This window comes from Odocoileus virginianus, chromosome 23, assembly GCF_023699985.2.
Source record: "Odocoileus virginianus isolate 20LAN1187 ecotype Illinois chromosome 23, Ovbor_1.2, whole genome shotgun sequence".
NCBI classification, from domain to species: domain Eukaryota; kingdom Metazoa; phylum Chordata; class Mammalia; order Artiodactyla; family Cervidae; genus Odocoileus; species Odocoileus virginianus.
Window position 1 is genome coordinate 3,353,813 of NC_069696.1, and position 27,308 is coordinate 3,381,120.

At 53.3% G+C, this 27,308-nt stretch overlaps 1 protein-coding gene and 2 long non-coding RNA genes across 5 annotated transcripts in view; 1 reads left to right on the forward strand and 2 right to left on the reverse strand.

Moving 5' to 3' along the window:
- Positions 1 to 4,289, reverse strand: part of PRMT8 (protein arginine methyltransferase 8) — a 71,543-nt gene extending 67,254 nt beyond the window's left edge. Inside the window, exons 1-2 of one of the 3 annotated variants that reach the window (XM_070453163.1) lie at positions 3,669 to 4,285; positions 3,450 to 3,580 (exon numbers count right to left, since the gene is read on the reverse strand). In XM_070453163.1, the coding sequence (XP_070309264.1) occupies positions 3,450 to 3,524 (75 nt within the window). In that variant the 5' untranslated portion in view covers positions 3,525 to 3,580; positions 3,669 to 4,285. Of the gene's footprint in view, positions 1 to 3,449 lie in introns of all 3 variants that reach the window. The other 2 variants (XM_070453162.1, XM_020869810.2) reach the window with 2 other exon arrangements.
- On the forward strand, positions 1,802 to 10,867 carry LOC110122343 (uncharacterized). The gene is made up of 3 exons (XR_002309210.2): positions 1,802 to 2,468; positions 6,903 to 6,967; positions 9,082 to 10,867. It is a non-coding gene; the product is annotated as an uncharacterized lncRNA (long non-coding RNA).
- On the reverse strand, positions 10,652 to 27,081 carry LOC110122342 (uncharacterized). Its single transcript, XR_002309208.2, has 3 exons — positions 15,561 to 27,081; positions 12,419 to 12,770; positions 10,652 to 11,272 (listed from the first exon to the last, which is right to left on the reverse strand). It is a non-coding gene; the product is annotated as an uncharacterized lncRNA (long non-coding RNA).
- Between the last annotated feature and the right edge of the window lie 227 nt (positions 27,082 to 27,308).

Consider the following 27,308-nt stretch of genomic DNA (forward strand, 5'->3'; position numbering starts at 1 on the left):
CGATGTCTACTCTTGAGCAGATCTGTGCTTCTGAAAGCCCATTCAACAGTGATGACGAGGCTGGACTAGAGAAGAGGACAACGGGAAAGTGCCTGTTGCCTGAGTGAGGATGGCGGCCTCGCAAGCACGGTGAGCTGAAAAAGAGACTCTGATGGACACTCTAGGAGGTTCTGAAGGCACGTGTGGAGCAGGGGAGAGGGAGAAGAGGCTGCCAGGAGGGGATGCCTGGGGGTTGATGCCCTCAGCTGAGGAGGAGAAGTGCCCCTGAGGGAGGGAGCTGGAGAAAGTGGCAACAAGGTTGGCTATGCACCCCCCACCCCCCCGCAAGCTGCACCCAGAATGCCCTCGGCCCCAGCTCCAAACCTGTCTGGTCAAGGGAGGCTCTGCTCACAGATAGTTTTATTCCCCGCTCTCCTTCCTGCATAGCAATTAGAATATGTCTCCCTACCTTTACCTTGTGAGTGATTACTTGCTCCCTGTCCTCCTTGCCTGTCCCAACACAGCATCTCTTCCTTCCCAAACATCCTCTCTCCCCGTCCTCTTGCCTGCTCCCATCCACACATGACATTGTTTTAGAAGTAGCCATGTAGGGACTTCCCTGGTAGTCCAGTGGTTAAGACTCTACACTTCCATTGTGTGTGTGGGGGGGGGGGGTTTCGATCCCTGGTTGGGGAACTAAGATCCATATGCTGCATGATGCAGTCAAAAAAAGAATTGAGGTAGTAGTATAGGGCAAAGGGCAACGTGTCAGAAGTAGGGGCAGTCTGCTCCAGGGCTGTCCGAGCTGGTCAGGTAACATTTAGAACTTGCTGGACCTCTCTGCCTCAGCATCCTCATCTGTAAAATGGGACTAAACAATGAATTCTAACCTTCTCTCATCTCACAGGATTATGGTGAGGATAAAAGGAGATAAAGTGCTTGCAAACCACACCAACAAAAGTCAGGAAAAGGTGCTACCGAATGATCTGGATCAGCCGGCACTCTTGTCCACCAAACTGAATTCCTTGAGGGCAGCGGCCTAGTGTCTTTATCTTTGGGTCTCGGGAACCTAATTATTCCTGGCACAGAGTCAGTATTTGATAAAGATATGCTGAATTGAGAACAAGGAGCGCTACCACCATAGACACACACACATACACCCCGAGGCATCCTTGCCTCTCTCTCACCATAAATGCAGGCAAACCCACAGCACCCCACTTTTGGAAGTACTGCTCTAGTCCTGGCTCATTCCAAAAACAGGCAGTTCCTGGAAGAAAACCAAGCGATTGTCACGCTGCCTGGATGCCTCCACCGGGGCACGTTGGCCCAAGTCTGAATTCCTCCCTTTCTCCAGGAAGCTGCGAGGAACTGAACCCCAGACTCACTCCCCGCCCCGGGAGCCCCAGCTGGATCTGCCCCTCCCCCTGTGTGCCATGCGTGCGACGTGGGTTGTTGTGTCCCCGTCCCCCCCCCCCCCCCCCCCAGGAGCTCGGCCGCCTCTACTGCTGTTTTCATTGATGCCTTGAGCAGAGCTGGCATGTGCAACCGCCGAGAAGGGGGAGCGTTGGAGCTGCGGGGGAAGCAAGTAAAAATAGCCTGGCGCGCGCACACGCGGCGCTCTGCCTGCTCCGGACGCCTTGAACCTTGGCCGAGGTGGGGAGCTCACAACAACGAGCTCACTGCGGACGCTGGCCGGGGTCTGTGCCCGCACCCCGCGGGCATCAAGAAGAATGCGGGGGCCAGAGACCCGTGAAAACTTTTTTTTTTTTTTTTTTGGCGGTGGGCCGTGAAAAGCTGTTCCTTGCTGCCCGCGCTCCAGCCACATGGCTGCAGGGACTGCTACGTGCCCGCTGGGCCAACGGATTACAGAAGTGCGGCCTTGACTCGGAGCTATTTTTAGAAACCACTTCTGCGGGTGGGCGATCGCAGCGAGGAGGGCGAGGGGTTCAGTACAGGCGAGCTCTCTGCGTCTCGCGCTACACAGCATCCTAAATGCCCGCTCGCCGGTGGGGGACAGGGAGGGGCCCCGCACGCGCTGGCTTCGCCCTAACTCAAGGAGACACAGTAGCTCCTGGACGCCCCACTGCTCTCCCCCGGAACATTTTTTGTTTCGAAATCGACAGGATGCGTGCTGCTTCTAGTTTCTCGGAGAACGAGGGTTTATAAAAGCTTTGCTGCCTCCGCGGTGGGGTAGAGGGTTAGCTGCAGTTCAGACCTGGAGGGAAGACGGTTGGGAAGGGTCTCTGCCGCTTTGGGCATCCTACGGACGGAGGGACAATCCCCGCGCGCCACACCTCCGTCCCCGCCCCACGCTGCATATGGGCAACCATCTGTGAAAGGCACGGCAGCCCCACCAGACACCCGGCTATTAATAGAGCCCGGGAGTTTGTTCTCTGTCTTTTTCCTGCCACCGAGTAAGGGATGATCTTCGCACACACACACACACACCCCACTCCGCCCCCGCCCCGTCGCACCGTTCCTCCAGGAAGGTAAGGGGGCTGCCCACGCGGATCCCCTGCCTGACTACAGGTGCCCGGAGCCTACGGGCTGAGCCGGGGGTCATGACAGCAGAGTCAGAGCGAGGACAGGAAACCCAGCCTGTGGTCGGTCTCGGGACGCTGGGCTCTTGGCGGCTCCGAGCCAACTCGAGAGTCGAGAAAGGGCAGCTGCCGGGCTGCCGGAGGCGGGGGGCCAGAGCGCAATTTGCGGAGCTCCCACGACCTCCTCCTCCAAGCTGCTGCGGCGCGGCGCGCAGCCCCCACCGCGCGCGAGGGCTCGGCTGCGGCAGGCGCGGGCGCTGTCCGCGGTCCTGAAGGTGGCGGCGGCCCGAGCTCCCTCCCCGGGTTAGAGCCCCCCGAGGTGGCTCATAGGTCCCGGGTTGCGGACCTCTCCCCCGCCCGGGTCTGGGCGCCAGGGTCTGTCGGCGGTGCCCCTGCCCCACCCCGGCGCGGCTCGGCACCCCCGAGGCCCAAAGCTCTCCGCGGTACCGCGGGGACCAAAAGCGCGAGCTTGAAGGGTGACGGCCCGGAGGGACGGTCCAGGCCCTGCAGGGAAACGACCTGGCCCCTGGGTCGTCCATCCCGGCTCGGCACGGTCCGCCACTCTGGAGCCCTAACGGAACCCAGAGGAGAGGGCAGGGGAGCGCGGCCGCCCAGGGCTTGGGACTCGGGGTTGGGGGGTGGGGGCGGGCGCGAGCGAGCAGCGGGTGACAGGAGAGGGAGATGGGGTAAGAGCGACTCTTTTGCATTTTTCAAGAGGGAGGGGTCCAGAGACAGGCACCGTCTTTCCCCCACCCAGCACACACACACACCACGCACACACACACAGACGCGCAAGCGGCCGGCTGGAGCAAGCGGGATGGAGCTGAGAAAGTTTGGCACCGGGAGCGGCGCAGCGCGCGCGGGGGTCTGGGCGGCCCCGGGGTGGCCCGGCGGCCGCGGGGTGGCCGGGCCGGCCTCTGGCCTCCTTACCTCGGTGCTCTCGGCCGCGTTCTCCGCCATCTTCCTCCTTAGGAGCAAGCAGCGGGAGGAATGTTTCATGCCCATAAGAGCCAGCGAGGGTTTGGTGGCACAGTGATGGGAGAAAGAGAGAGCGGGTGTCGCTTTAAAAGAGAGAGAGAAAGAGAGAGAATGGGAGGGAAAAAAAAAAAAAGCCCAACCCAGCCCCTCTGCCGGAGCGTCGGCCGGTACCATCAACGGCGGTAGGGTCTTCCCTGCCGAGTCCACTTTGTTTTATTCTCCTCGGAGTCCAGTCCCTCGCACAGATCCGAGCGGCTCAGGCGCCCGCGACCCCCTCCCCGCCCCTCTCCGGCCGCGCTGCGGGCCCGGCAGGCGGGAGGCAGCCCCCGAAGGCTCCGCGGCGGCGGCGGCGGCGCCTCGCCGGCTGCTCTGCTCGCAAAGTCCGGCCGGCCGAGGCAGCCGGCAACTCCTCTCAACTTCTGCCGATCGGCGGGCGAAGCCACACGCTCCCTGCGCGTCCCTCCCGGGGGCTGAGCCGGTGAGTGGGGGCGGGGAGGAGGCTGGGCCGGGCGGGCGGTGGCTGGGCGCAGACCGAGGGCTCCCGCGCCCCGGGGCCGCCCCCTCGCCCGGGCTCCGGGGGTCTCTGGGCCGCCTCCGCTGCCCGTCGCCGTAGACAACTTGCGGGGGGGGGGGGGGTGGAGGGGAGCGAGGGCTGCGCGGACGCGGCTGGGCCGCGCTCGAGGCTCGGAGAAGGCAGGCGCGCCGGAGCTGGGCGCTGGCAGGTCCTCAGCCCCGGTGTGCGTCCTCCCCGCCCCCCAGGACCGGTGCTGGGCAAGGCTGGGCCACGGTCACCTCGCCTCCACCCCGCCCCATCCCACCCCCTCTCCTGCTCCGCTACCAATTCCTGGATGCTTCCTTGGCGTTTGGGGTTTGGGGAGCAAAGGGGTGGCTGTCTGGATGAGGGAGGGTCCTTAACTCCTTCAACTCTAGGGCCAAGTGTGGCATCACCATCCTTTTTTTCTCCCACTCTGCCTCTCCTAGGGCTTGGGGCCCCCAGCCTCGCTGGGAAGGTGGGGCGAAGGTTCAGCCAGAAGTGGCTTGGAAAAGAGGGTGGGAGGAAGTCAAGTGGGTGACCTGCAGCCGACCTCCCCCTCCCCCAACCCCAGTCTTCCCTGGCAGTCCCCTGCCCACACATCTCTCTTCTCCCTCCTCACCCCTCCCCCAGCATCACCAGATTTTGAAGTCCCTTTTATGGGAGAGAAGGAGGATGTCACGTACCCATTAGGATTCTCTTGATCCTTTTTTAAGGGAGTTTGGGCGGTAGCAGGGGGTGTGAATTTTTATACAATGCATTCCTGTCTTCACTTTGAGAGCTTCTTTTTCTCTTAGTGGCCATCTGTCAGGCTGGTGGGAAACAGAGCCGGGCTGGGGGGGCGGGTGGGGGGCATTCTGTGTCTCCCATTCCAACAGGCCAACTTGGGGCTGACTCCTTCAAAGACAGCTGCACTTTTAAAGCTTTCACTTCACAAGTCAAGGGCAGGGATCCAAAAGGGGCTCCTTGGTCCTCCTGGTGCTCTGCACTTCACCCCCATGCTGGCCCAGGGAGAGCAGTCCTGCATGCATGCCCGGGTGTTTTTTTAGCATCACCTTTGACAGCTGGGAGGCATGAGACTGATTGTCCTCAACTAACCCCAGCATCCATTGAAGAAATGGGCCAGAAACTAAGGTTTCCATCACCTGGTCCTGGGGGGGAAAGAGGATGCCTTGCAGTAAGTGCAGGAGGGAGAGGATGGAGAGGGAGCAAGACGTTTGAGTTCCTGGTGATTTTGTGTGTGTGTGTGTGTGTGTGTGTGTGTTTACTTAAGGAGTAAATTTAAACGAATGACCTTAACCTCCTTAACCCTATTCTTTCTCAGACCACAGGCCTGGATGAGTGACCAGAGTCTTTGGTGACACCTGGTCATTCTCCTCCCCTTTCACATCCTGCCAATGTGCCAAAGATTGGGGGTGGGGTGGGGTAAACGAGCTGAATTTTAAAGAATGACCTTTACCCTCTGGAACCCTGTTTTCTCTAAGGATCTTTCTCAGAGACAGAAGATCTTGAGACATGTGATCTTCCGCTGGGAGAGGCTCAGCACTTGTAAGATAAACGGAAACCAGAAAGGATCTTCCCACTTCTTCAAGGACCCTGTGATCCTTCAGTTCGCTGGCGGAGATTCTGAGATGAGCTCCGCAGCCCCTGGCTTCCAGTCCAGCACTCTCCCCTCACCCCACCCCATGCCACCCCGCACTGCTGCAGCCTGTGCAGGGAATCCATTCTGTGACTAACCGGGGCGGGGAGAGAGCTTCAGACAAGCTCCCACCAAAATAGGCTACTGCCTGTGCGTGATTATGTTGCTATGAGAACCTCAGTGGGTGTGTTTCCTCCGTTCTCTGTTGAAATCTCTCGCTTGGCTTCTCCCCAGGCACAGCTCCCCTCAGAATGGGGAGCAGAGAGGCTGAGATGGGAGAGCTGTATTCTCATGGCAAAGAGTGTCCTAGTCCAACGTACCCAACCCCGAGCCAGCCTGGGGTGGTGCCTCAGTTGCCAAGGCCACCAGGGTGGCTCCAGAGTGCCTGGAGGACCAGACTGGGTGGTCTGAAAGTGGATGCTCCTGTCCTCTGCGGAGCCACCTTGGAGCAGAGAGCAGTGGCCCCTTCTATGCTCCCACCTCATTAATCGCTACTTTAAAAGACTAAGTTTGGGGGTAAATTGCTACACAGCAAAAGATGACCTGAACACATCTCCTTGAGTTGTGAAAAGTCATAATGTATTTAAAGTGCCCAATACACAGTAGGCATTTTGTGGTACCATTTCTCTCACCATCCCCACTGTTCACAAAGATTTTGGTATTTCTTCATATCTTTTGCACAAGTATGTCAGCATACTCCTTTGCAGGATTAATGTAGTCATTCCACCAAGCACTTACTGGGCAGCACTTTTATACCAAGCTCATGAGTAGGCACTTGGCTTTAGCAATAGGCAAAGACACTGGAATGACCATTGAGGTGGTCTTAATCACCTTGGATGCACGTGCATGTGTTCAGTCGCTAAGTTGTATCTGACTCTTTGCAACTCCAAAGATTCTGTCCTTGGAATTTCCCAGGCAAGAATACTGAATGGGTTGCCATTTCCTCTTCCAGGGGATCTTCTCAACCCAGGGATCAAACCTGCATCTCCTGCAGATTCTTTATCACTGAGACAACTGGGAAGCCCTTAATCACCTTGGATGTTTTTAAATATACAGAACTTTTGTAGAAGAGCTTTCTTTGGAAAGGACTCTGGTGGGAGGCAAGCAGGCCTATGACCAGGGGTATAGGGGAGCTCTTCAGGGTGTGAGTTAAATGTGTGGTCTGTACAGTAAATCCCACGTGGTAAAGAGATCTCTAAGACTAATTTTGCTGTTGTCATTTTTCTTACACCAGGTCTTCAATGCAACAAAATGGATTGAATAGTACAAGTAAAATGCTTAGAACATGCCTGGCTCATGGTAAGAACATGCACACTACACTCACATTTCCAAGACCCTGAGCTGGGGGGCTCTGAGTTTGACTCAATCAAGCCCTTATCACGTGCTGGAGACTCTCCCAGACCTCATGAAGTTCTTTCGACAACTCTCTGTGAAGTTGATATATTGTCGCTGTCTCCACACCAATAACAGATGACACAAAAACACAGAGAACTGCCCACGTGGTGGAGTGGGCTTGCAAATCCAGGATACCAGCATGATCTTCCGGAGGTCACCCGGGGTTCCAGGGACAGGGGAGTGGGTCCCAACCTTGCTGAGAATCATCCAGAGAGTTTTAGAAACACCATGCTCTGGTTCTACCCCCAGAAAGTAGGACTAAGTGAGGAAGAAACTAGTACCTGGATCTTTTTTTTTAAGTCCCCAGATGAGTCTAACAGGTAGTCGTGTTTGAGGACAGTTGGCTATTTAGAGATGAAAAGACCCATTTTAGGAAAAATCCCTAAGTCCCAGAGAAGACCCATCCAAAGCTGTAAGAAGCCCCACATTATCAAAAGTCCATCCCTAACAGAGGTCCTTGAGAGAGTAAAGCTGTGCTGTGGGTTGGCTGAGTATGTAGAGGTTTTCGCAAGACCCTTGGGCAGGACTATGCTGTAATTGGACAAGTTATCCTGCCTTACCCCTTCATAGATCACTGCCTTGTCATGGCAAAGGGGCTTGCATAACTCAATGAAGCTATGAGCCGGGCCATGCAGGGCCACCCCAGATAGATGGGTTGAGGTAGTTATATCTCTGGGAGATAGTGGGGGACAGGGAGGCCTGGCATGCTGCAGTTCATAGGGTCATAAAGAGACAGCCATGACTTAGCAACTGAACAACAACAATCCTTCTTTATGAGATGCCACAGAAAAGCCAAATCGCCTGTCACTAGAAGGGTTCGGTTGGACTCATTATTTGGCATAGATGTAGGAGCAGAGCCGCAATCCCTGGAAGGCTGAGCAATGCCTCTGATGTTCCATCCATCCCATCATCGTCTCCTCCAAGCCCCACCCCCGTAGGATGAAGACTGTGTGTAGTAGATGTTCTTCAGAAGCAAGCCAACCCTTCCTCTGCTGCCTCCCAAAACCCAGCACCTGGGCTCAGGGTGCAGTTTCTCTGGCCTGCACACATACTGTTTAGGGAAACCCAGATGCCAGCTTGTTCAAATGTGGTTGCTGCAATAAGAGGGGATGTATAAGATGCGTCACATGGCTCCCCCTCCCCCCGCCACTCCTCCTCCTCGGGGGAACTCACACGTGGCCAGGGCTCACATATGGCTGAGACACGCTGCAGTGAATCCATGGCGCCTCAAGAATCAGGCCACAGTCGTTATCCATCACCACCTCCCAGCAGCAAACCCAGCAGTGTTCTTAAGTGTCTTCTGGGAGGTGGGAGCCAAGCCAAGGCGGCAGCAGCCAGCTACCTGGCTGAGCCTTCACACAGCCCCTCACCTGGGGAGTCCTCCTGCACGAAAGCCTCCACAGTCCTAATTCTCCCCAATCCAAATTATTTCTTAAACTATGTTCCCCCAAACAACTTGAAGAGTGCCACCAATGCCTGCAAGGTAATTTGAGTTTCTTCCCTTTTTTATTTTCCCTTGCAATTAAAACCGGAATGTTATTTCTTCTTTGCTCTGATAATGTCTGATTAAATCAATTCATTGTGGTCTTGTGCTGGATATGATCCTGTTTGACTTGACTATTTATTCTAACTATACTTGGGAGGCATTTTCTTGGTAGTTCTTTAGAGCTTACTCCTGGGTGTTTAAAGCCCCTAAGAAGCTAAACCCCAGGCTATTATTACCTACCTTTCTCCCAAGGTGAAAAGTGAAAGTCACTCAGCCGTGTCTGATTCTTTGTGACCCCATGGACTATACAGTCCATGGAATTCTGCATGCCAGAATACCAGAGTGGATAGCCTTTCCCTTCTCCAGGGGATCTTCCCCACCCCGGGATCAAACCTAGGTCTCCCTCATTGCATGTGGATTCTTTACCAGCTGAGTCACAAGGGAAGCCCAAGAATACTGGAGTGGGCAGCCTATCCCTTCTCCAGTGCATCTTCCCAACCCAGGAATCTAACTGGGGTCTCCTGCATTGCAGGCAGATTCTTCACCAACTGAGCTCTCAGGGAAGCCCTCCCAAGGTGAGAAGGACTCAAAAGACACCCACACACTTTCTCAGTGGACTACGATGGAACCCAAACTTCTCTGGAGGAAGCATAAGAGGAATACAGTAGCAGAGCCCTTAGAGACACTAAAATAGTCTTTCTAAAATGCTGTCACAACAAAAATCAGCTTCTTCTTCTTGGTGGAAGCTATACACTCCATTCCTTTCCTCTTTCTCAAGTCTTTCATAAAGGTTCACCTTCTTCTGGAAAATCTCTCCTGGGTCCCCCAAAGCCACCTAGAAGTCAATTCCATCTATCTGGTGCCAGAACTCAGCACACGTTTTCTTCCATTAGCCCTTCTATAGCAGCTACGCTAAACCACGCGCTGTGCCGGGTGTTCTGCCAGAAGATGAAAAGACACAGCCCTACCCTGACGACCTGTCTCTCAGGAGGAGATGGTTATGGATTCAGAGGTACTATCAGAGGTCATATGGATTGGTTCTTACAGGTTCAGTACAGCTGTAACCAAAGGCTTATTGTCAGGGAGGCCCTGTAAGAACTAACCACTGATATAGACAGGAGACCCTGGAGGCTTTAGGGCCTGGACTAGAAGCATAGTAGCTTCCATTCAGGTAAGGCTGGGGATACATTCTTTATCTAGATACTAAAGTTCCTGTGTGCTTCCAAAACTTTTATGGATGGGAAGTTTTGCAGCCTTGCCCCCCCTCCCAAAAACATCAAGTACTGATATTTCTTGGGATATTTCTGTGACCTGCCCCAGTGCAGGGCTCATTTTGAGTTTTAGGGATGGTCCTGCCTGGAGGTGCACAGTGAGCTGAGGTGGCAAAGAAAGCTGGGATTGGTCCCACCTGTTTTTTTTCTGGACCAGTTAACTGCCCCCATCTATCTCTTCCCTTCCTAAAGCATTTTTCTCTTTAATATAAACTCTACTAGATTTTTTAAAATTTTAAATGTTATCCCTCTATGGTGATACTAGCATGTTTCTGTATATCCTGCCTTTGTTTCTCATGCAAATGTATGAACAGATCTTCCTTGACTTACAGTGGGGATTGCCTCCTGATGAACCCATCCCAGATGGAAAATATCATGAGTCGAAAATGCACTTACCCTCCTGAACATCACAGGCAGTTAGCCCCGCCTGCCTTAAACGTGCTCAGAACACTTACATCAGCCTAGAGCTAGGCAAGATCATCTCACACAAAGTCCATTTGGTAACACCCCACCTCCCCACATGTAATATACTGAAAGCAGAAAAACAGAATGGATATCTGAGTACAGAATGGTTCTAAGTGCATCAGTTGTTTACCACAATTGCAGGGCCGACCAGGAGATGTGGTCACTGCCACAGCCCAGCATCACAAGACTCTATTGGAGTGCATGTCCCTAGGCCAGGAAAAGATCGAAATTCAACCTTGGGTTCCTGTTGAACACGCATGGCTTTCGTACCATGGTTAGGTTGTAAAATCATAAACCAAAACTCTGCCAAGTCAGGGACCATCACTGTGTTGTATAGAAGTGGAATAACATACATCACTCAGCAACTTGATCTCTTTGTTAAACACTATATTATTACCTTAGAGACTCCTTTCCAGGTTATTACATGTAAATCCAAGTTATTATTTTTAAAATATGCAAAATGTCTCACTATGTGGATAAACCATGCTTTTGTCAACCAGCACCCTACTGATGGATTTTTAAGTCACTCTGATATTTCTTGTCACTCTAAGCGATTTTGCAATAAATGGTCTTTTACATACACCCCTATGAACAGGCATTTCATTTCCATAGGATAGTTTCTCAAAAGTGGCAGCATTTTAATGTGTGTTGCCAGATCCTTTCAAAAATGTGATTCCTTGGGGTGTAACCTGAACCCTTGGAAGGTGAAAATCCAGTCTTCCTTCCCCTCCACTATTCCAATGTTAAGTACAAAAATATTTACTTACTGCATTAAAAGCCCTGGATTGGATACTTGAGGGGGAGGATCCATGAAATAAAAGTCACAGTCCTTGTTTTAAAAGCATTCCTACACCAAGAGCTCGACAGCCTGGCAGAGTGTTCACGAGACTAGCTGAGGCGTGGGGCGCTTTTCCTGAGAGGAAACCAGGTTGATTCCAGGTCTAGGCAGCCAAACATGGATTGGATGCTACCAAGAGGTTCTACGGTCTGAAAAATAATAAAGACAAAAAAATGGCATCAACTACCTGTCACCTGGGTCTTAGGGCACGTCTCATTTCCTGCTTCTTCTGGAAAGTTGTGCCCAGAGAACCTGGCTTGGAGGCTATATGCCCCTGCTTCTTGTCCAGGGGACATGATAGAAAACCACCACCTGCAAAACCCCATCCTTACTTCCCAAAAGAGTCTTGCTTGGTCCCTTTGAAATATCTGTTGTGTCCAGACTTGCTGGTAAGATGCAGTCCACTCATGGCTCACCTGTAACCCAAGGAAACCTTATACCGCCTAAAACCTCCCACCTTAGGCCATTAGAGCCTGCTTCAGAGTGTGTGAGAGGCTGAGAGAGGAAGAAGAGAAAGGAAGGAGAGACCTTTGGCCAGAGCCTGGGAGAAAGGGCCTGGGCTTTGTGGTCTTACAGACCAGCGGGTTAACCTCTCATTCCTGTAACAGTGGCTTCATGGGGACGGCTCTCTGGCAGATACACTGTGAGAATAAAATGAGCCAAGGTAGACCAACCATCTAAGACAACTCCTAGGAAATAGTGTTCTAGTAAAAGTGGGTTTCCTTCCCAGCATCTTCATAGAAGATCATGTCTGTCCAAATAAGAAGGAAACAGAGTGATGTGGGGGAAGAGGGTCACTGCAGGGGTCAGCAGATATGGGCTCTGGTCCCACCTTTGTCAGTCAATGGCTAGGTGGCTTGAAGAAGCCACTTTCCCTCTCCGAGCCCCTTTCTTCTTCTTCTTTAAAAAAAGGGTTTCACATGAGATAAGCCCCATGTCCCCTTTCTGCTTTGTCCTTTTATGCACGATATGAATTATGAATCCAATTGCACCCAAATGACAACAAAGACTGGTCACGTCTCAGACCAAAACTCAACTCTGACTGCCAAAACAAAGGCTGAAAAGTGAGACGTCCCCACGTGTCCGAGGGATCAAATGGAAAATCCAGTCCTAGCCAGTCAGACATTTACAAAGAAGGCCTGCAGCTAATGCTCATTGCAATGGTCACTCCAGCACTGGGCTAGGAGGTCAAAGGGCACTCCATTTTTTAAAACAGTGCTCCTTGGCTTTAGCAGTCTCAAAGTCAGTTAGCAGACAATCATTATAAATAGTCATCACTTGTTTGAGATGCTTACCAGCGGGCAGAGGTCTGTGGGGGAACCAGCGAGCTTGACAGCCCAGGCTGCAGGGTTGTGGTCAGTTACACCTCCTCAGGTCTCAAGTGATCTTTTTTGACACATGAATCATTCACAGCAGCAGATGATCCTCAAACCACTTCTCTGACTCATGTGTGTATCCAGGTACATGCAGATAGAACTTCTACATGTCTCATGATTCTTGGCTTCAAAATATATTCAAATTAATGTCTTGTCCCAAGTACTCAGTGTCCGCCCTGGGTGATAGTCCAGACAACAGCCTGCTGGGGTGCTGGCAAGGCCAGCCAGAGACTTCATCCCATCAGAAGCAGTCCCTCTGGAGCTGATTCTCCTGCAGGAAAACAAAAATCAGTTGTCATCATTACACACCTCCCAGGGTTATTCTATGGGAAGAACTGCATAAAGCTTGGGTGATGTTTAAAAATCACACAAGAAAAGAGTGGCTTCAGCTTCATAGACCATCCAGGTATCTGTTTAATTCAAATGCAGCTATGGCTTTCAGAAGGCGGAGCTTCCCTCTCCTGGGCTGGACCAGCCCTGGCAGGTTCAGGGCCTCTCCGGAGCTTGTGCAGCCTCTCTCCAGGGCCTGGAGGGAAGGGAAGGAGCACGGTGACCTCAGAGCAGTGACTGCAGGCCAAATGCTTGCTCCAGGCCAGGCGCCGAGTCCACACTGACCCCAGAGCAGTGACTGGAGGCCAAGTGCCTGCTCCAGGCCAAGCGCTGAGCCCACACTGACCCCAGAGCAGGGACTGCAGGCCAAGTGCCTGCTCCAGGCCAGGCGATGAGTCCACACTGACCCCAGAGGTGAGCCGCGTTATACCCCTGTTTTGTGCATCAGGGAGGGATGGCTCAGGAAGGTTTCAGAGCTTTCTCAAGTCACACTCCAAACAGGGGACTAAACAAAGCCCCCGTCTCCCCAAATCCACCAGCAAAAGGAGCACAGACCCAGTTTTAAATCCAGATTCTGATACTTTCCGCTGTGACTCTGGGCACATCACTCTATTTCTCTGAGCCCCAAGATCCCCATTTGCAAAAAGAGGTGGGCCAAGTGGGTGCATGAAAAGATGCTCCACATCACTAGTTACTAGAGAAATGCAAAAAAACTACTTAATGAAATATCACCTGATACCGGTTAGGACAGCCGTCATTAAAATGTCTACAAATAACAAATGCTGGAGAAGGTGTGGGGAAAAGGGAACCCTCCTATAGTGTTGGTAGGAATATAAGTTGTTGCAGCCACTATGGAGAACAGATGGAGGTTCCTCAAAAAACTATAAGAGTTTCCATATGATCTGGCAATCCCACTCCTCCTGGGCATATACCCAGGCAAAATTGTAACTCAAAAAGATACATGCACCCCTATGTTCATGACACTGTTCACAATACCCAAGACATGGAAGTAACTTAAGTGTCCATTGACAGAGGAATGGGTAAAGACGATGTGGAACATAGATGCAGTGGAATACTACTCAGCCATAAAAAAGAATGAAATAATGCCACTTGCAACAATGTGGATGGACCTAGAGATTATCATACTATGTGAAGTTAAGTCAGAAAGAGAAAGACAAATACCATATGATATTACTTATATGTGGAATCTAAAATATGACACAATGAACATATCTATGAAACCGAAACAGAATCATAGACAGAGAGAAAACAGACCTGTGGTTGCCAACAGGGAGAAGGAGAGGAGGGATGGAGCTGGAGGTTGGGGTTAGCAGATGCAAGCTATTATACAGAGGGTGGATAAGCAACAAGGTCCTACTGTGTATAGCACAGGGAACTGTATTCAATATGGTAAACCATAATGGAAAAGAACAAAAATATAAAGAATAAAACATAATGTAAAGAATAGAAATATATATATATATGAGTCACTGTGTTGCACAGCTGAAATTAACACAACATTTTAAATCAACTATACTTCAATTAAAAAAACAAAAGAGGCAGGCCGGCTTGTTGCAACGTGCCTGACCCAGAGCCAGGCTCCCTGCAGAGCTCAGTAAACGGGCGCAATGGTGTGCATGCGGCTGGAAGTGGCTGACTTCACTCTGCCAAACCTGCATCTCCGGTTCTGTTCAACTCTTGGGGTGAAGAGCACAGCCCATCCCCCCCCCCCCCCCCCCCCCCCGAGGTTGCAGCATCCGTCAACCAGGCAAATGGCTCGTGACAGGGCCCCTCCGTCTAAACGGCACCTATCAAGCCGTATTCCTGCTGCAGCTCCTGTCACATCTGCTTAGCACCTGCTCTGAGTGGTGTCACCCTGGGTCGCATGCCATATTTGCAGGCGTGGAGGACCTTGCCCTTTTAACTTCTGGAATACTCAGCTTATGCAAGGGGCCAGATGTGCCACTCCACGGCCTGGGGACTTAGTGGATGTGTCCTGCACCAGCATGGGATTAATCACAGGCAGGAAGGAGAGAGCCGGCAGGCTGGCAGGCCTACGGAGGAGGAGGTGGGGCGCAGGGGACAACGACAGCAGAACAACTCTGCTTATCTGCTCTGACTTTTCTCCAGCCTGCAGAGACAACCTTTTCTTTTTAAAACAAATCTCTGTCTGTACCTTTCCCTGCTGGCCCATAATCTAAGCCCCAGGAGGTTCATTCAGGTCATGGTTTCCAGCCCAGAGCCTCTGAGCACACATCTTCCTCCTTCAGCCTCATTTTACCCTCAAAGTTCATAAGACAAGGTGGGTTAGGATGCCCCCTTCCTCCTCCAGGTTGGATAATGAGGTCCCTCCCTGAAAACTCCGCCCTTTCCCAGACTGAGTTTGGGACAAATTCCAGTCCTGTAGAATCATGGCCTAGACATGGAGGGGAAGAGCAGGCTGTACCCAGGAGCTCCGGCACTTTCTCCAAGCAGGGCCACGGGCTCTATGCCAGGTCCCAGAATCAGAGGCTGTTTTTCAAGCAACATCTCAGGCAGGGTTCAGACGGTATAGAGAAACTCCAGTTATAACCAGGCCAACTCCACCCATGTCCCAACTAAGTAACGACAGCCCAGAGCTCTGCTTTTTAAAACATCACGTGACAGAAGACCCCTCACTACCCCCTCCCCCACCAAAGCCCCTCCTATGAGTTTCCAGGAGACCGTGCAGGACCACCCCGTAGGCACTCACATGGAGTCTCCTTCTTCGTCTCTGCTCCCCTTCGTCAGCATCCGGTAACCTTGGACTTGCTTCCGGGAGCCTCGCCCGTGCCCACGTCGACCGTGTCCCTTGGACGGAGGCTGATGGCCGTGCAGGGCTGTCGTCTCCCTGTCTACCTCGCAGTTCTGGATGCCGTGCAGAAGCTGCGGGCAAAACCTGACAAGGCCCCAGCCCCCTCCTCAGGCTCGGAGTCCCTCTGAGCCTCCTGGGGAACCGGCCCTTTCTGTTTCTGGCCGGAATCCTCCCACTCTGTGTCTGCAGGAACACAAAGCCCGGAGTCAGGGTGGCAAGCACGCCATCCCCTCGGCCTCCGAGGCCCCTCCACTGCCTTCCGGTCACAAAACAACAGCTCAAGCACTTGTTCCCTCATCCGGGGACCAACACACCACGCAGCTCAGTCCATGCAGATGAAGCTCTAGTCATGTCTGTCCTGTGTGTGCTGGGCAGATGGGTGGTAGCCTGTTAGGAACGTCTGCAACAAGGAGGACCTCTCCTCACGACAGCCCCAGCTCCCGGTCCTTCTGAGTCTTCGTGCACGCTCAGTCTCGTCTGACTCTGTGCGACCCCATGGACTGTAGGCTGCCACGCTCCTCTGTCCGTGGGATTTCCCAGGCAAGAATACTGGAGTGGGTTGCCATGCCCTCCTCCAGGGGATCTTCCCAACCCAGGGATCGAACCCGCGTCTCTCATGTCTCCCGCTTTGGCAGGCAGGTTCTTTACCGCTAGCGCCACCTGGGAAGCCATCCTCCTGCTTCAGCAAGTTTCAGATCTCTCTGTCCTGGCTTCTCCTCCACCCCCACCACCATCAGATACCAACTCTCCTGCAGGAATAGCCCAAGCAGGTTGCTAGCTATCAGCCATGGGTGGGGCCTTTCCAGAGTTGTGGGCCAGCCTCACTTCCAAGTGACAAAGGAATGAATCTCTAATGGTGGAAGGTCAAGCATCAGCTACCTGCTAGGGGGAGCGTCTTTCTGGGGTGTAAGCTCACCCTGCACTCTTTAAGATCCTGTTTCACTCTCCTGCCTGTGGGTGGATTGTGCCCCGGCTTACAGGCTGCAGAGAAAGCACAGACCACTGGGAGGGTGGGGGAGCGGAGAAGAGCACTCAATCAAGAGGCTCAAATTCTAACTCCAGCTGGGTCACAGACTGCTCAGGACCCTGGAGAGGGAGGTATCAGATAGAGGGAAACTGTGGAGAGCGGATGGCTAGGGTCTGTCCCTGCCCTTGGAGTTTGTGATGCTCCCTGTCATTACTCTTCCTCTGTTGAGTTGGGACCAGCTGAGCCAGGAGGTCACTGTCAACTCTCCATTCTGTCATTGGAAAGCCCACAGTGGTGTCCAGAGGCGAGATGCTGTCCCCCAGCATGGCAAATGAGGAAAAGAACAAAAAGTGCTGGGGAGCCTTGGCTTCTTCCAAGGGCTTAGGCGCATGGGCTACACCAACACCCAGCCCTACTCATCTTCAAAGTGGCTTTTCTATTCAAAGAAATGAAAAAGAGAGAAAGCTGTAGATGCCACCTCCTGCCCCCAAGGATGTCAAATACTCATGTTCTCCTGGGAGGAATCATCTGCTCTCAAACACTCCATCCAAGTGCAGCTTGCAGAGTTAGGGGAGGGGTGTCCCTCTAGCTGGGAATTTATGAAGAAATATACCTCATAGCTCAGTTGGTAAAGAATCCGCCTGCAATGCAGGTGACCTGGGTTGGATCCCTGGGTTGGGAAGATCCCCTGGAGAAGGGACCGGCTACCCACTCCAGTATTCTGGCCTAGAGAATTCCACGGACTGTTTAGTTCATGGGGTCGCAAAGAGTCAGACACAACTGGGCAACTTTCACTTTCATGCCAGCCAGTGTTCCGCTTTCTCTGCACCCACTCGAGGTGCGTGCCAGCCCTAGGCACCCATGGACTCAAACTCTTGGGCATCTATTCGCAAGGCAGCCACAAATGACTTCCTGTTTCTCTCCTATCTCCCCCTGTTTACTCTCTGCTCCCACTTCCACTGCATCATCCACTTGTGCTCAGATGCCTTTAAATGAGTGGATAGAGCCTAAAGCGTGAATAACAAAATCGGGAGAGTCAAATCAGCCACTAACAGGTGACGTGTAAAAACATGTAATGTACACGGCAGTGTCAAGAACCAAGGGGCCTCCTCGTTCCAGGGCCAAGATGGAACACGGCCATCGGTGCCCAGTGCTCCTCAGGAGTGGGGAGAGTCCTCAGGCCGGCCCTTCCTCTGAGCCCAGTGGGGCTGCACATAGCAATGTAACCTCTCTTGGCCAACAGCAAGCAAAGCGCAGGAAAGCCTTTTCAAGAGATGCAAAAGGACCTGCATCTTCAGTTTTGTTTTTTTTTTAAAGAAAAGAAGGCAGTTATCTAAAAAAAACATACTAGAGCCAAGGGGGCTGGATAAAGGGTCTCAAGGTCCCCCACTAGATCCCACATTCTAGGATTATAATAAGAGCAAGGGCCGAATCCCTGGTGCCCTTCCGAAGATAGCCGACTGGGCACAGCCGGTTCCCAAATTCAGCCCCACCTGGAGAACCAGGCAGAACCCAGGCCAAGGCCCACGAGGGTAAAGGAGGCTCAGGGCCAGCTCTGGCCCCCAGGGAACCAGCCAGGGCCACGGACAGCAGCCACCAGGGAGGCGCAGACTCCTGCAGAGAACATGAGCCTGGCATGGTTTTCTCAGACATGATTCTACAGAGGAGAGAAACTGGAGTGAGGGAGATGACTTTAATAGCATATGAAATTTTAAAGAGCTTCCAAACCCTCCTTGGTGGGTGGAGAGGCCTGCCAGGGGATCCAGACCATTCCCAGCCAGGACCGGCTCTGCCAGCTCAGACAGCTGGGACGCCGGGGCAGCCCTGTAAGCCTCCTCTCTCACCCGCCCAGTGTCCTAGAGCAGCACCTTGGGTCTTTGCCTGGACTTCAGGTACCTGTAGCCTGTGACAGCAATTTTTATTTCCTTCCTTCATTCCTTCCCAAGGCCATCAGGGCTTCTTCCGAATGGATTGCTCTCCTTCCTCCAGCAGGGCTGGCAGACTCTCAAATTGCCAGGCCACTAGGCAGAGTTCCCAGAGGTCCAGGCCATGACCCTCTGCTCAGTCAGGCATACACCTGATGTTCTGAGCAATCTAAGGCTGTCATGGCACAGCTTCCAGTATGCAAAGGTTGCACAAGTGTGTCTACTACTGCCCTGAGCATCAGTCCGGGGGAGAGAGCCTCTCCCAGCCTCATCCCTTCTTTAACGCCTATGGGATGAATTTGAGAATAAAGAGAAGCAAACACTCCACAGGATGGTGGCCATCCCAGCTAGGTAGCCAGGCCTCTTTAGGCTTCAGAGAAAAAAAGCAAATCCTAGGATGAGGGCTGAGAGGAGATGGCCAGTGTCAGGCCCCGTTGCACACTTTACCATGGTGACCACACAAGGGGAGGCTGAGACCTTCTAGAGCTGTTGACAGTCGCTTCTGTCCAGCCAGCTGGCCTGGGGAGATGCTCAGTCTGCTCTTCTCCAACCAGGAGCAAAGTGACTGTCTCTTTCTGAGACAGAAGTGTGGGTAGTCAGCAAAAAAAAGGAGGTTCTCCATTTCCACTTTTCCTCTGCCTTTTTCTGACTTTTTTTTTTAGAGAGAGGATGGTGAACTCTTTGAGACCTAAACGTCCAGAGTCACTCTTTCCCCTGCACACACGAAGGAGAGTGTTACTGGGGACAGTTTCCTGGCTTGCAGTCTTCCCTACCCCAGAAGTGTTCCTGTATGTGGTTCCACTGCCTTTCTGCATCTAGTGTAGCCAATGAGAAGTCTGTTGCCCCTCTCATCCTTCTTCCACTTTAGATCATCTTTTCCCTCTCTCCCTGGGAAGTTTTTGTTTCTGTTTCTTTTTTAAGTAGTTTTCCTCTAACTTCATTGTTGTGCTATATCTAGCTGCAGGTGTTTGTCACTCCCCCTTCTTGGCACTTGGTCATTCTGTTTCATCTTGCAATTTGGTCTTCAATGGTTTCTTCTCTGTCTCCTGGTAAGCTTCCTTATTGTGTCTCATCCTTTCCATCCCTCAGAAACTTCTTCTGGACAGACTGTGTTATCCACCTCTCTCTCAAGTGCTTCCATCCGTATCTCCATCTCCTGGTCCTCTAGACCACATGCTGCAGAGAACCCCTCCAGTTCACCAGTCACTCTTCACTCTCATCCACATTGCCGGTCCAGCCCATCTGTTGATTCTTATGTGTCCTTGTGCACAGCTTCCGTTTCCAAGGTCTCCTGCTGTTCATTTTACAGATCTGATAATGGTACTTATTATTCCAAAGGCTCCAGAAAAGTCTCATTCTGCTTGCACTGTTAGCACCTGCTTCGGTGTGAACTTTGGCTTTCTACCATCAGTACATCTTTCTCACAGTTGGTTTTCTACAACTTTTTGGTGAATCCTGGGGGCATGCCCCTCTCTGTACTGCAAAGTCAGGTCGGCAGTGGGAAGTGGGATGTGCTACAGGGTAGCTTTGGCTGCAGCCTTTCCAACCTAAGTGAAGGGGAAGTGCCTGCTGTTGGCGGAGTGAGTGAGCAGGGAGGGGAGAAGTGGAATCTTCCTCCTGGGCTTGTGTCAGCCACCCTGGAGCACTGCTCTCTCACCCAAGTACCCAAGCAGTCTCCACTGCCCACTGCCTGCCCTGAAGAGGCCGGATGTGGAGGTGTGAAGGGATTCAGTTGCCTACCTGAGCTTCCTGGTGACCTCAGCTCCTCACCCTGTCATGTACTCCCACCTCCCTCCACCCCATTATCCTCCACTTCTGGACCCAGGACGCATCTTTTAGTGATTCTTCTGCAGGGACATTGGAGTTGTGGCTTCCCTCATCAGTCTGATCTTGAGTGTTCTCCATCCTTGGGGGAGTCCTCAGTTTCTTCTGTACCAAGGACACCGCTTTTTAAATTTATGGCACTGTTTTATGTTCTTTCATGTAATTTTATATAAGTATTCATTCTATTCTGTCATCTCTGGGACCTTGGGATGGAAGGGTGAGGTGGCCACTGTTGCGAATCCCTCACCTTGAACCAAACATGCTATGCTCTCAGTAAAGAGTGGTTGGATGAATGAATGGATCCTAATGCCTCCAAGTTTAACATCTTCCTCCACTTGAAAAATAGTTGACTCATTAAAGTGACTGATTTCAAGACACTTTTCACCTTACTCTAAGTGAATACACAACTGGGCATCACACAGAAGGGTCTTAAGCCCAGTTGCAAGGCTTTTTTCCCCCTTTTCCCTATTCTAGATTTCCCAGGGATTTTATAAATTGAAAAAAGACCTTCATGCTTTTTTGCTAATAACATATACCCACATGAGCTCATACCCATTGGTGGCTCCTGATTTCAAGTGCAACTTTGCCATCCTTCTGAAATATTAGGGCAAGTTGGGTTCCAGAGAAAGGGATGGGCCTTTGACAGAGCAAAGAGGGGATGAAACCAGCCCTCTTCCTCCTCTGCCTTTGACAGACACATGCAAGCTTCATGATGCTGTCCCATTTTGAGTCATCAGAGTCATAGCTGGGGCACAAGTCTCTGTCCTGTGATTCAGGCCCACAATCTGGGCAGCACCCACAGCCAGCAAAGGCACCCATGGGTGCCTATGGAGCACAGAGGGGCCTAGAATCTGCATAATAAATCCCTGCCTGGGCTGTGGGTGGAAGACATGACACCACATAGAACCTCATGAAGAGTTATGTGTGCAGATCACAAAGACCCTCTGACTCCATCACAGTGTTCAGCCTACTCCTTCTTCTTGATAAAGGGGCTGCCTCCCCTCAACTCACCAAGCCCGTAGTCCCCGTCCTCAAGGCCTAGCTAACTTTTTGTTCCATAAAACCTTTCCTGGGACTTGCCAGCCCCTGGGGAATGTCTTCTTTTTTTTTTTTTTTCTGTAAACTCCCAAAGTATTATACACCATGTCACTCACTTTGACACTGTATCTTACAGAGTTTTGTCCTACTTTAGCCAGAAGTTACATCCAGCCACTGTGAGTCTGCAGAACACGGCTTAAGGCAAGGAAAATGCTCAGAAAAGTAAGAGAACAGTCATCACCCTGTCTCTGCAGCACCCTAGCCACCAAGCCAGAACTCATTACCCTCGGGTTGAACGCAAGGTTCAACTCGCTCATTGAACAGAATCAGTTCTGTCCTTCCTCCAGTCAGTCTTAAATTCAAAAGGGTAATGGCCAAGTGGGGTATGGCCGCAGGGGAGCAAAAATAGATTGGGGGACAATCAAGGGAAGGGGAGATTAGGACCAAAGCATTGAAAAGAGATGAGGTTGTGTTCTGGGGATTACACTTCCTAAGGCAGAGGGGATGTCCTTGTAAAGATCTCCATCAAAAGTGCTCAGATGACATGTTTCCAAACTTAAGAGGTCGGAAGAATATCCAACACAGGGAAATCTGGGAACTCAGCACCCCACGTCCAAACCAAAGTGAACAAGTGTAGCCACCTCCCTGCCTGTGCTAGAGGGGCTCCACCACATCCTGGCCATGCCTTTCAGTTTCCCCACGGTGAGGTGAGCCCCAAGAGAGCAAAGCCTGACCTTCTGTGTGTCCCCCCGCTTCCATGCCTGGACCAGTGCCAGGCACACAAAAGGTACTCATAGGTACTAGTTGAATGAATGAATGAATGAGTGAATGAATGAATGAATGAATGGACACAGCCCAGTTATGACGCCTTCCTCTAACTATTTCCAGGCTCATTGCTTTTCATTATTCGGGAGCAAGATTAGAAAGTGGATTTTTTTTTTCTAAATAACTTTTGTACAACCAGGAAGCCTTGTAAACGGACCCCAGCAGTGCTACAGCCCCCCAGGATACCCTTCCTTCTACTTCCTCCTCATGTCCAGCACCACCAGAGGATGATGCCGTCCCGACTACGGTCAGTCACATATTAGGCGGACCCTACAGCTGTGAGTTCCTGCCAATACACATATGCACACGGGATGCCAATATACTTAAAAATGCTGCCTGGTTTCTCTGAGTCCCCGGGCCCAGCCAGCCCAGTTCCTGAGGGGCCGTCCCCCCCCGCCACTGTCCATCAATGGACAGACTCAGTGCCCCATCCCTGTTTGATTCACAGCCCTGCTGCATGCTCGGTTGCTTGTGTCCAGAATCTGTGAACAGCTTCAGGCCTTCTGTCAGGCAGAGAAGAGAATGGGGGCAATAGGTCGCCGTCAGAACTCTAGGGCAAGCATCCTGGTGACCCCAGCTGGCAGAACTCCTCCAGAGAGGGCTTTTTTTTTTTTTGTCTTGCAGGGGACTCTTTTTCTGACCTGCCTGCACAGCACGAGCCAGACGCCTGGCCCAAGGGAGGGGAGAGGGACAGAGATCTCCCGTGTGCCTGCGTATGGGGGAGCCACCAACCGGGGGCTTCTTGGAGTGACTCCGCGCCTGTAAATACAGATGCCCGATGTGGGCACTCCTCTGTTTAGATACCCCACTGTTTAGTTACCTGCCAACAGCAGAACCTTCACGCCGAGAGTCGGACTTGCAAGAAGACATCTGCCTGGGACCGGCTGCCTGTTTCCCTCTCCACCCTCCCCAACCGGCTCGTTTCTATCACTGCATGTGGAGGAGGGCTTGTCCCCAGATCCGTGGCATCCCTCATGCCCAGACACCCAGCTCCTAAGCAAGGAGGGCTGGGAGCGCCTGCCCTCACTCATACCCACTCCCAGCTGAGGGGTCGCCCTGGAGGGCAGATAAAGGAATTTTTATTCACATCGGTCTTAGGACCAGTGACCCAAATGAGGTCTTCTCTCTACCAAGAGGCACAGATGTTCATTAGACTGAACATGACTCCTGAAGCTCGGCTGAGTACCTGGCCCAACCCCGTTTCTCAGCAGATTTTCAGAAGACCAACTTTATGAAAGCTCTGATATGGAAAAAGGCGTTCAGAGCTAGGGGCACAAATTTCATGGCCCTCCGGCTCCTGGCCCTCCACGTTCATCACGCACCCACAAACGGGGAAAAGAGTGAGCGTACAAACAAGAGTTGTCCCTGAGGTGCCAGGGTCCACCAGATGGACACCGGCACAGCAGCGGGCTTCACCTCCCTCCCCCGGGATCAGCCCCCCAGACCACAGTGCTGGGCGCCCGGGGTGGGGGGGGAGGGTGCCCACCTTCCCAGAGTGACCAGAGGGGACAGCCCGCAGGCTCCTGCAGGGCCACGTTTAGGGGGGCTTGTGCATCCTTCTTGCAGTCCACCTCCTCCTCAAAGCAAAATACCCCAGGAGTGCAACAACTCAGGGGTGGGAGGGGTGTGCGGGGTGTGGGGGGTTTGGTGGCAAGCTGCAGAGCCCAGGGCGCCTCTGAGGCCCAGGGCTGCCAGCTCGGCCTGGGTCCTCAGGCAGAAGAAAGCCCCCAGGGATCCATCACGTTACACACAGGCAAGTTCACCCGTTCAGCTGATGGGAAGTGACATTCAGTGATGATCTGACCTGGCCTGAAAACTCACTTTACAACAAAAGCTCAAACCAGTTGGGCAATAAAAAAAAAGTGAGTCCCTGCCTGACATTCCCCGGTGCGAATGTCCACCACTCTCCCAGGAAACTGTGTTTCCTCCGGGCCTCGGCTCTGCCATCCTGCTCCCGAATGTGCCCTGCCCCCACCACCACTGCTACCTCTCATGAACCAGTACCTCGGGGACAGCCCAGGACCCACTACGGCCACCGCGTTTGCTCTGCACACAGTGTGACTAGGACCCAGCCACCCCACGTGACAGTTCCCTCCTCTCAGAAGCCGGGCGGTCAGCAATACAGATGAGGCTCCCCGCCGTGTACTCATTGCACAGGGCACCCCTCAACTGGAGAGCCTGCCCTCAGGGAGGTTACAATCTGATGGGCCGCCCAGGCCCCTACTCCCCAGAGGAGCAGAAACAAACAAGAATGAGAGCATCATACACCGATAAATACAGTCAGGATCCCAGTATCACCCTGAGACGATCCAAGTCGAAATTGTTCATTCAACAGAGGTTTACAGGCAGCCCGGGGTGCTGCACTCCATACTAGGGATATAAAGATAAGTAAGACATGATCCCTACCCTCTGGGGGGCTGCCACGAGGCTCAGCCAAGAGCCCTCCAGGGAGGCGGGAGGGGAAGGCCTGGATAGACTCCCCTGGGGCATTTGGGAAGAGTCCCTAGTCTAGGTGTGTGCACGCAGGAGGTGCTTCCCACAGGGGATCTCTGAGAAGACCCCTCAGGAGTGGAGAGGAAGGTGCAGGCCTGGGACGGGGCCTGCAGAGAGTGGCCGGTGAGTGGAAACAAAAGGATGGGGACGGATCCAGGGCTTTCCTGAGAGCACTGTGGACATTCTGGGGAGGATGCAGGGCGGCAGCATTAGGGCCGAGGCCGTCTGCTGTCCGGGGGCAAAAACTGCTGTGGGCGAGAGGCAGAGTGCAGGGCGCAGGCCCTGGGGTGGGGACCAGCGGCTGCATGCCTGCTTTGAGATAGACAGACGCGGCACCCGAGCGCCCTGGACACACAAGAACACGGAGGCTCACAGAGGTTAAGTAGCTTACTCAAAATCACACGGCAGAGGTGCACCTGAGATTTGAGCACAAGTCTCCTGGTCCCAGGCATCGCCAGACCACGGGACATGGTGGGGGCGGGGGGGGCCTTGAACACCCCGCTAAGGAGTTTGGACTTTATCCTGAAGGCATTGGGGAAGCTGTGAAGAATTTTAAGTGGCAGTTTGCCACGAGCAGAGCTGCACCTGTAGATGTTCATCCTGGCAGCTGCATGGAGAATGAGCGGGAGGGGACCGTACACGAGACAGAGATGGCATGCATGGGTGGGGAGGCAGGGGCCCCCTGAACCTCCCACGAGAGAAGCCAGAGGGGGTCTGGAGGACACAGTGGCTTCAGAGTGAAGGATGAACTCCACCGACAGTAAGAAGGTAGCGTCGGCCGAGCCTGGTGACGCGTGGAAGGAACCACTGGAGACGGGCAGGAGGCACCGATCGGATACCCCGGCGGGATGAGCCAGGCTTGGGTCCCAGGTCATGGTTGAGCTGGCCAGCTGGGTGACCAGAGACAACATCGACCCAGAGAATGAACTAAGAGGAGTAGGAGCAAGCCAGGGGAGTGAGGGAAGAGTCCAGTTTGAAGGGATTGCCAGGAGGAGATGCCCTGTTCTGCAAAGTACCTGTTCCTCCTGGCATTCCCTCCTGTTCACAGGAGAAGTCCTGTTGACAGGGGGCACTCAGGAAAGACCCCTGGGGTGGTGCCCATGCCCGTGTTGGTGGGAGTGGGGGAAGTCATCAGCATCGTGACAGCATTTAAACCCAAGGAGAAGTGGACAATTGGGAAATGGCAGGCGAAGAATTCTGGGAGACCCCAGTCTTTCAGCAGGATCAACAGAGAAAAAGGAGCGTGGAGGAGAAGGATGAGATAGACCGGCTCAAGAGACAGAAGTAAAACCAGGAGACAGGCCAGTCAGGGCTGGAGGAGGTCTCAGGGGAGCCTCAGAGGTGCGTCTGCTGGGCTTTGCAGTCGGAGGCCGGCAATGGTGTCAGCCGAGTGGTTGCACAGAAGCTTCAAGAACAGGCTAGGTTGGGGCGGGGGTGAAGGGGGGTGCACCCAGCTGAACGGCTGAAAGCTGGTTCGTGACATGAATGGGTGGGCGGGAGGGAAATGCCAGGAGGAACAGGTACTTTCCAGAACATTGAACTGTCAGGAGCGGCAGTGACAGGGCCCTGGAGTCAGGGGGACCTGGGGTTGAAAGAGTGTTGCCAGTAAATTGTATTGAATGAGCCAGGAGTGTCTTAAAATGCTAACAGGGAGGAGGGGCTGGCTGGTAAGGAAAAGGTTCAGGTGGGGGGAAGACCATTGAACCCAGAATAAAACCCCAAGCCACAGGGAAGGCGCTGGACCAGAGGGTCCTCCCGCTACTGAGCTTCACAACTTTACCTTCACGTACAAGGCGAGGTGGCAGGGGGCTGGGTGGGAGAGGGGCAAGTCAGCAGGAAACAAGAGCTTAGGGAGACAGGTGAGGATTAGGGACAGTGACTGGGGGTGGGGGCCAGCATGGGAGGTTGCAGGGGGCACTCGGGGCCGCACTGAGGACGGAGCACAGCTGGGAAGTCCTTGAGGCTGGAAGGGGGGTGGGCCTCAAGCTCCCAAGGCCGGAAACTGAAGGAAGAGAAGGTGGGCTGGGAGAGGCTCCGGGCAGTTGGGCCGTGATGGAGGAGCCTCGCTGGGGGAGAGGGGTGGTGGGGGGGGGAAGGAGGAGAAGGACCGTCATGAGGACAGTCATCTCCACCAGCGCACGAGCTCACAGCAGCAGCCATGGTCAGCGAGGGGTCCCTGCTGGAGCTTCTCTGGGCACCTGGTGCCCCTTCCCCACCCAGACCCTTCCCTCCCCACCTGCCGTCTGCACCACCTCAGAGACTCAGACTTCAAGAGCCTGCTTGGCATCAAGCGGGGCAGACGGAGGACTCCGGGGACGGACAAGGAGGAGGTGCTCTCCAACCTCTTAGGTGACACCCCAGGCAGCCAGCCCCCCCCCCCCCCCCCCCCCACCGCAGCCCTGGCCTTTTCCCTGCTCTCTGATCCTGCTGGCTCTTCACTTGTGACTCTGCCCTCCCCTTCTCCACTGACCGCAGACTTGGTCTCTGACTCTAAGCCTCCGTGGATCCCACTTGGATTTCTGGCCCAGCCGGGGCTGTCACCCCTCTGTGGGGTCCTGCTCTTCCCCACATCCC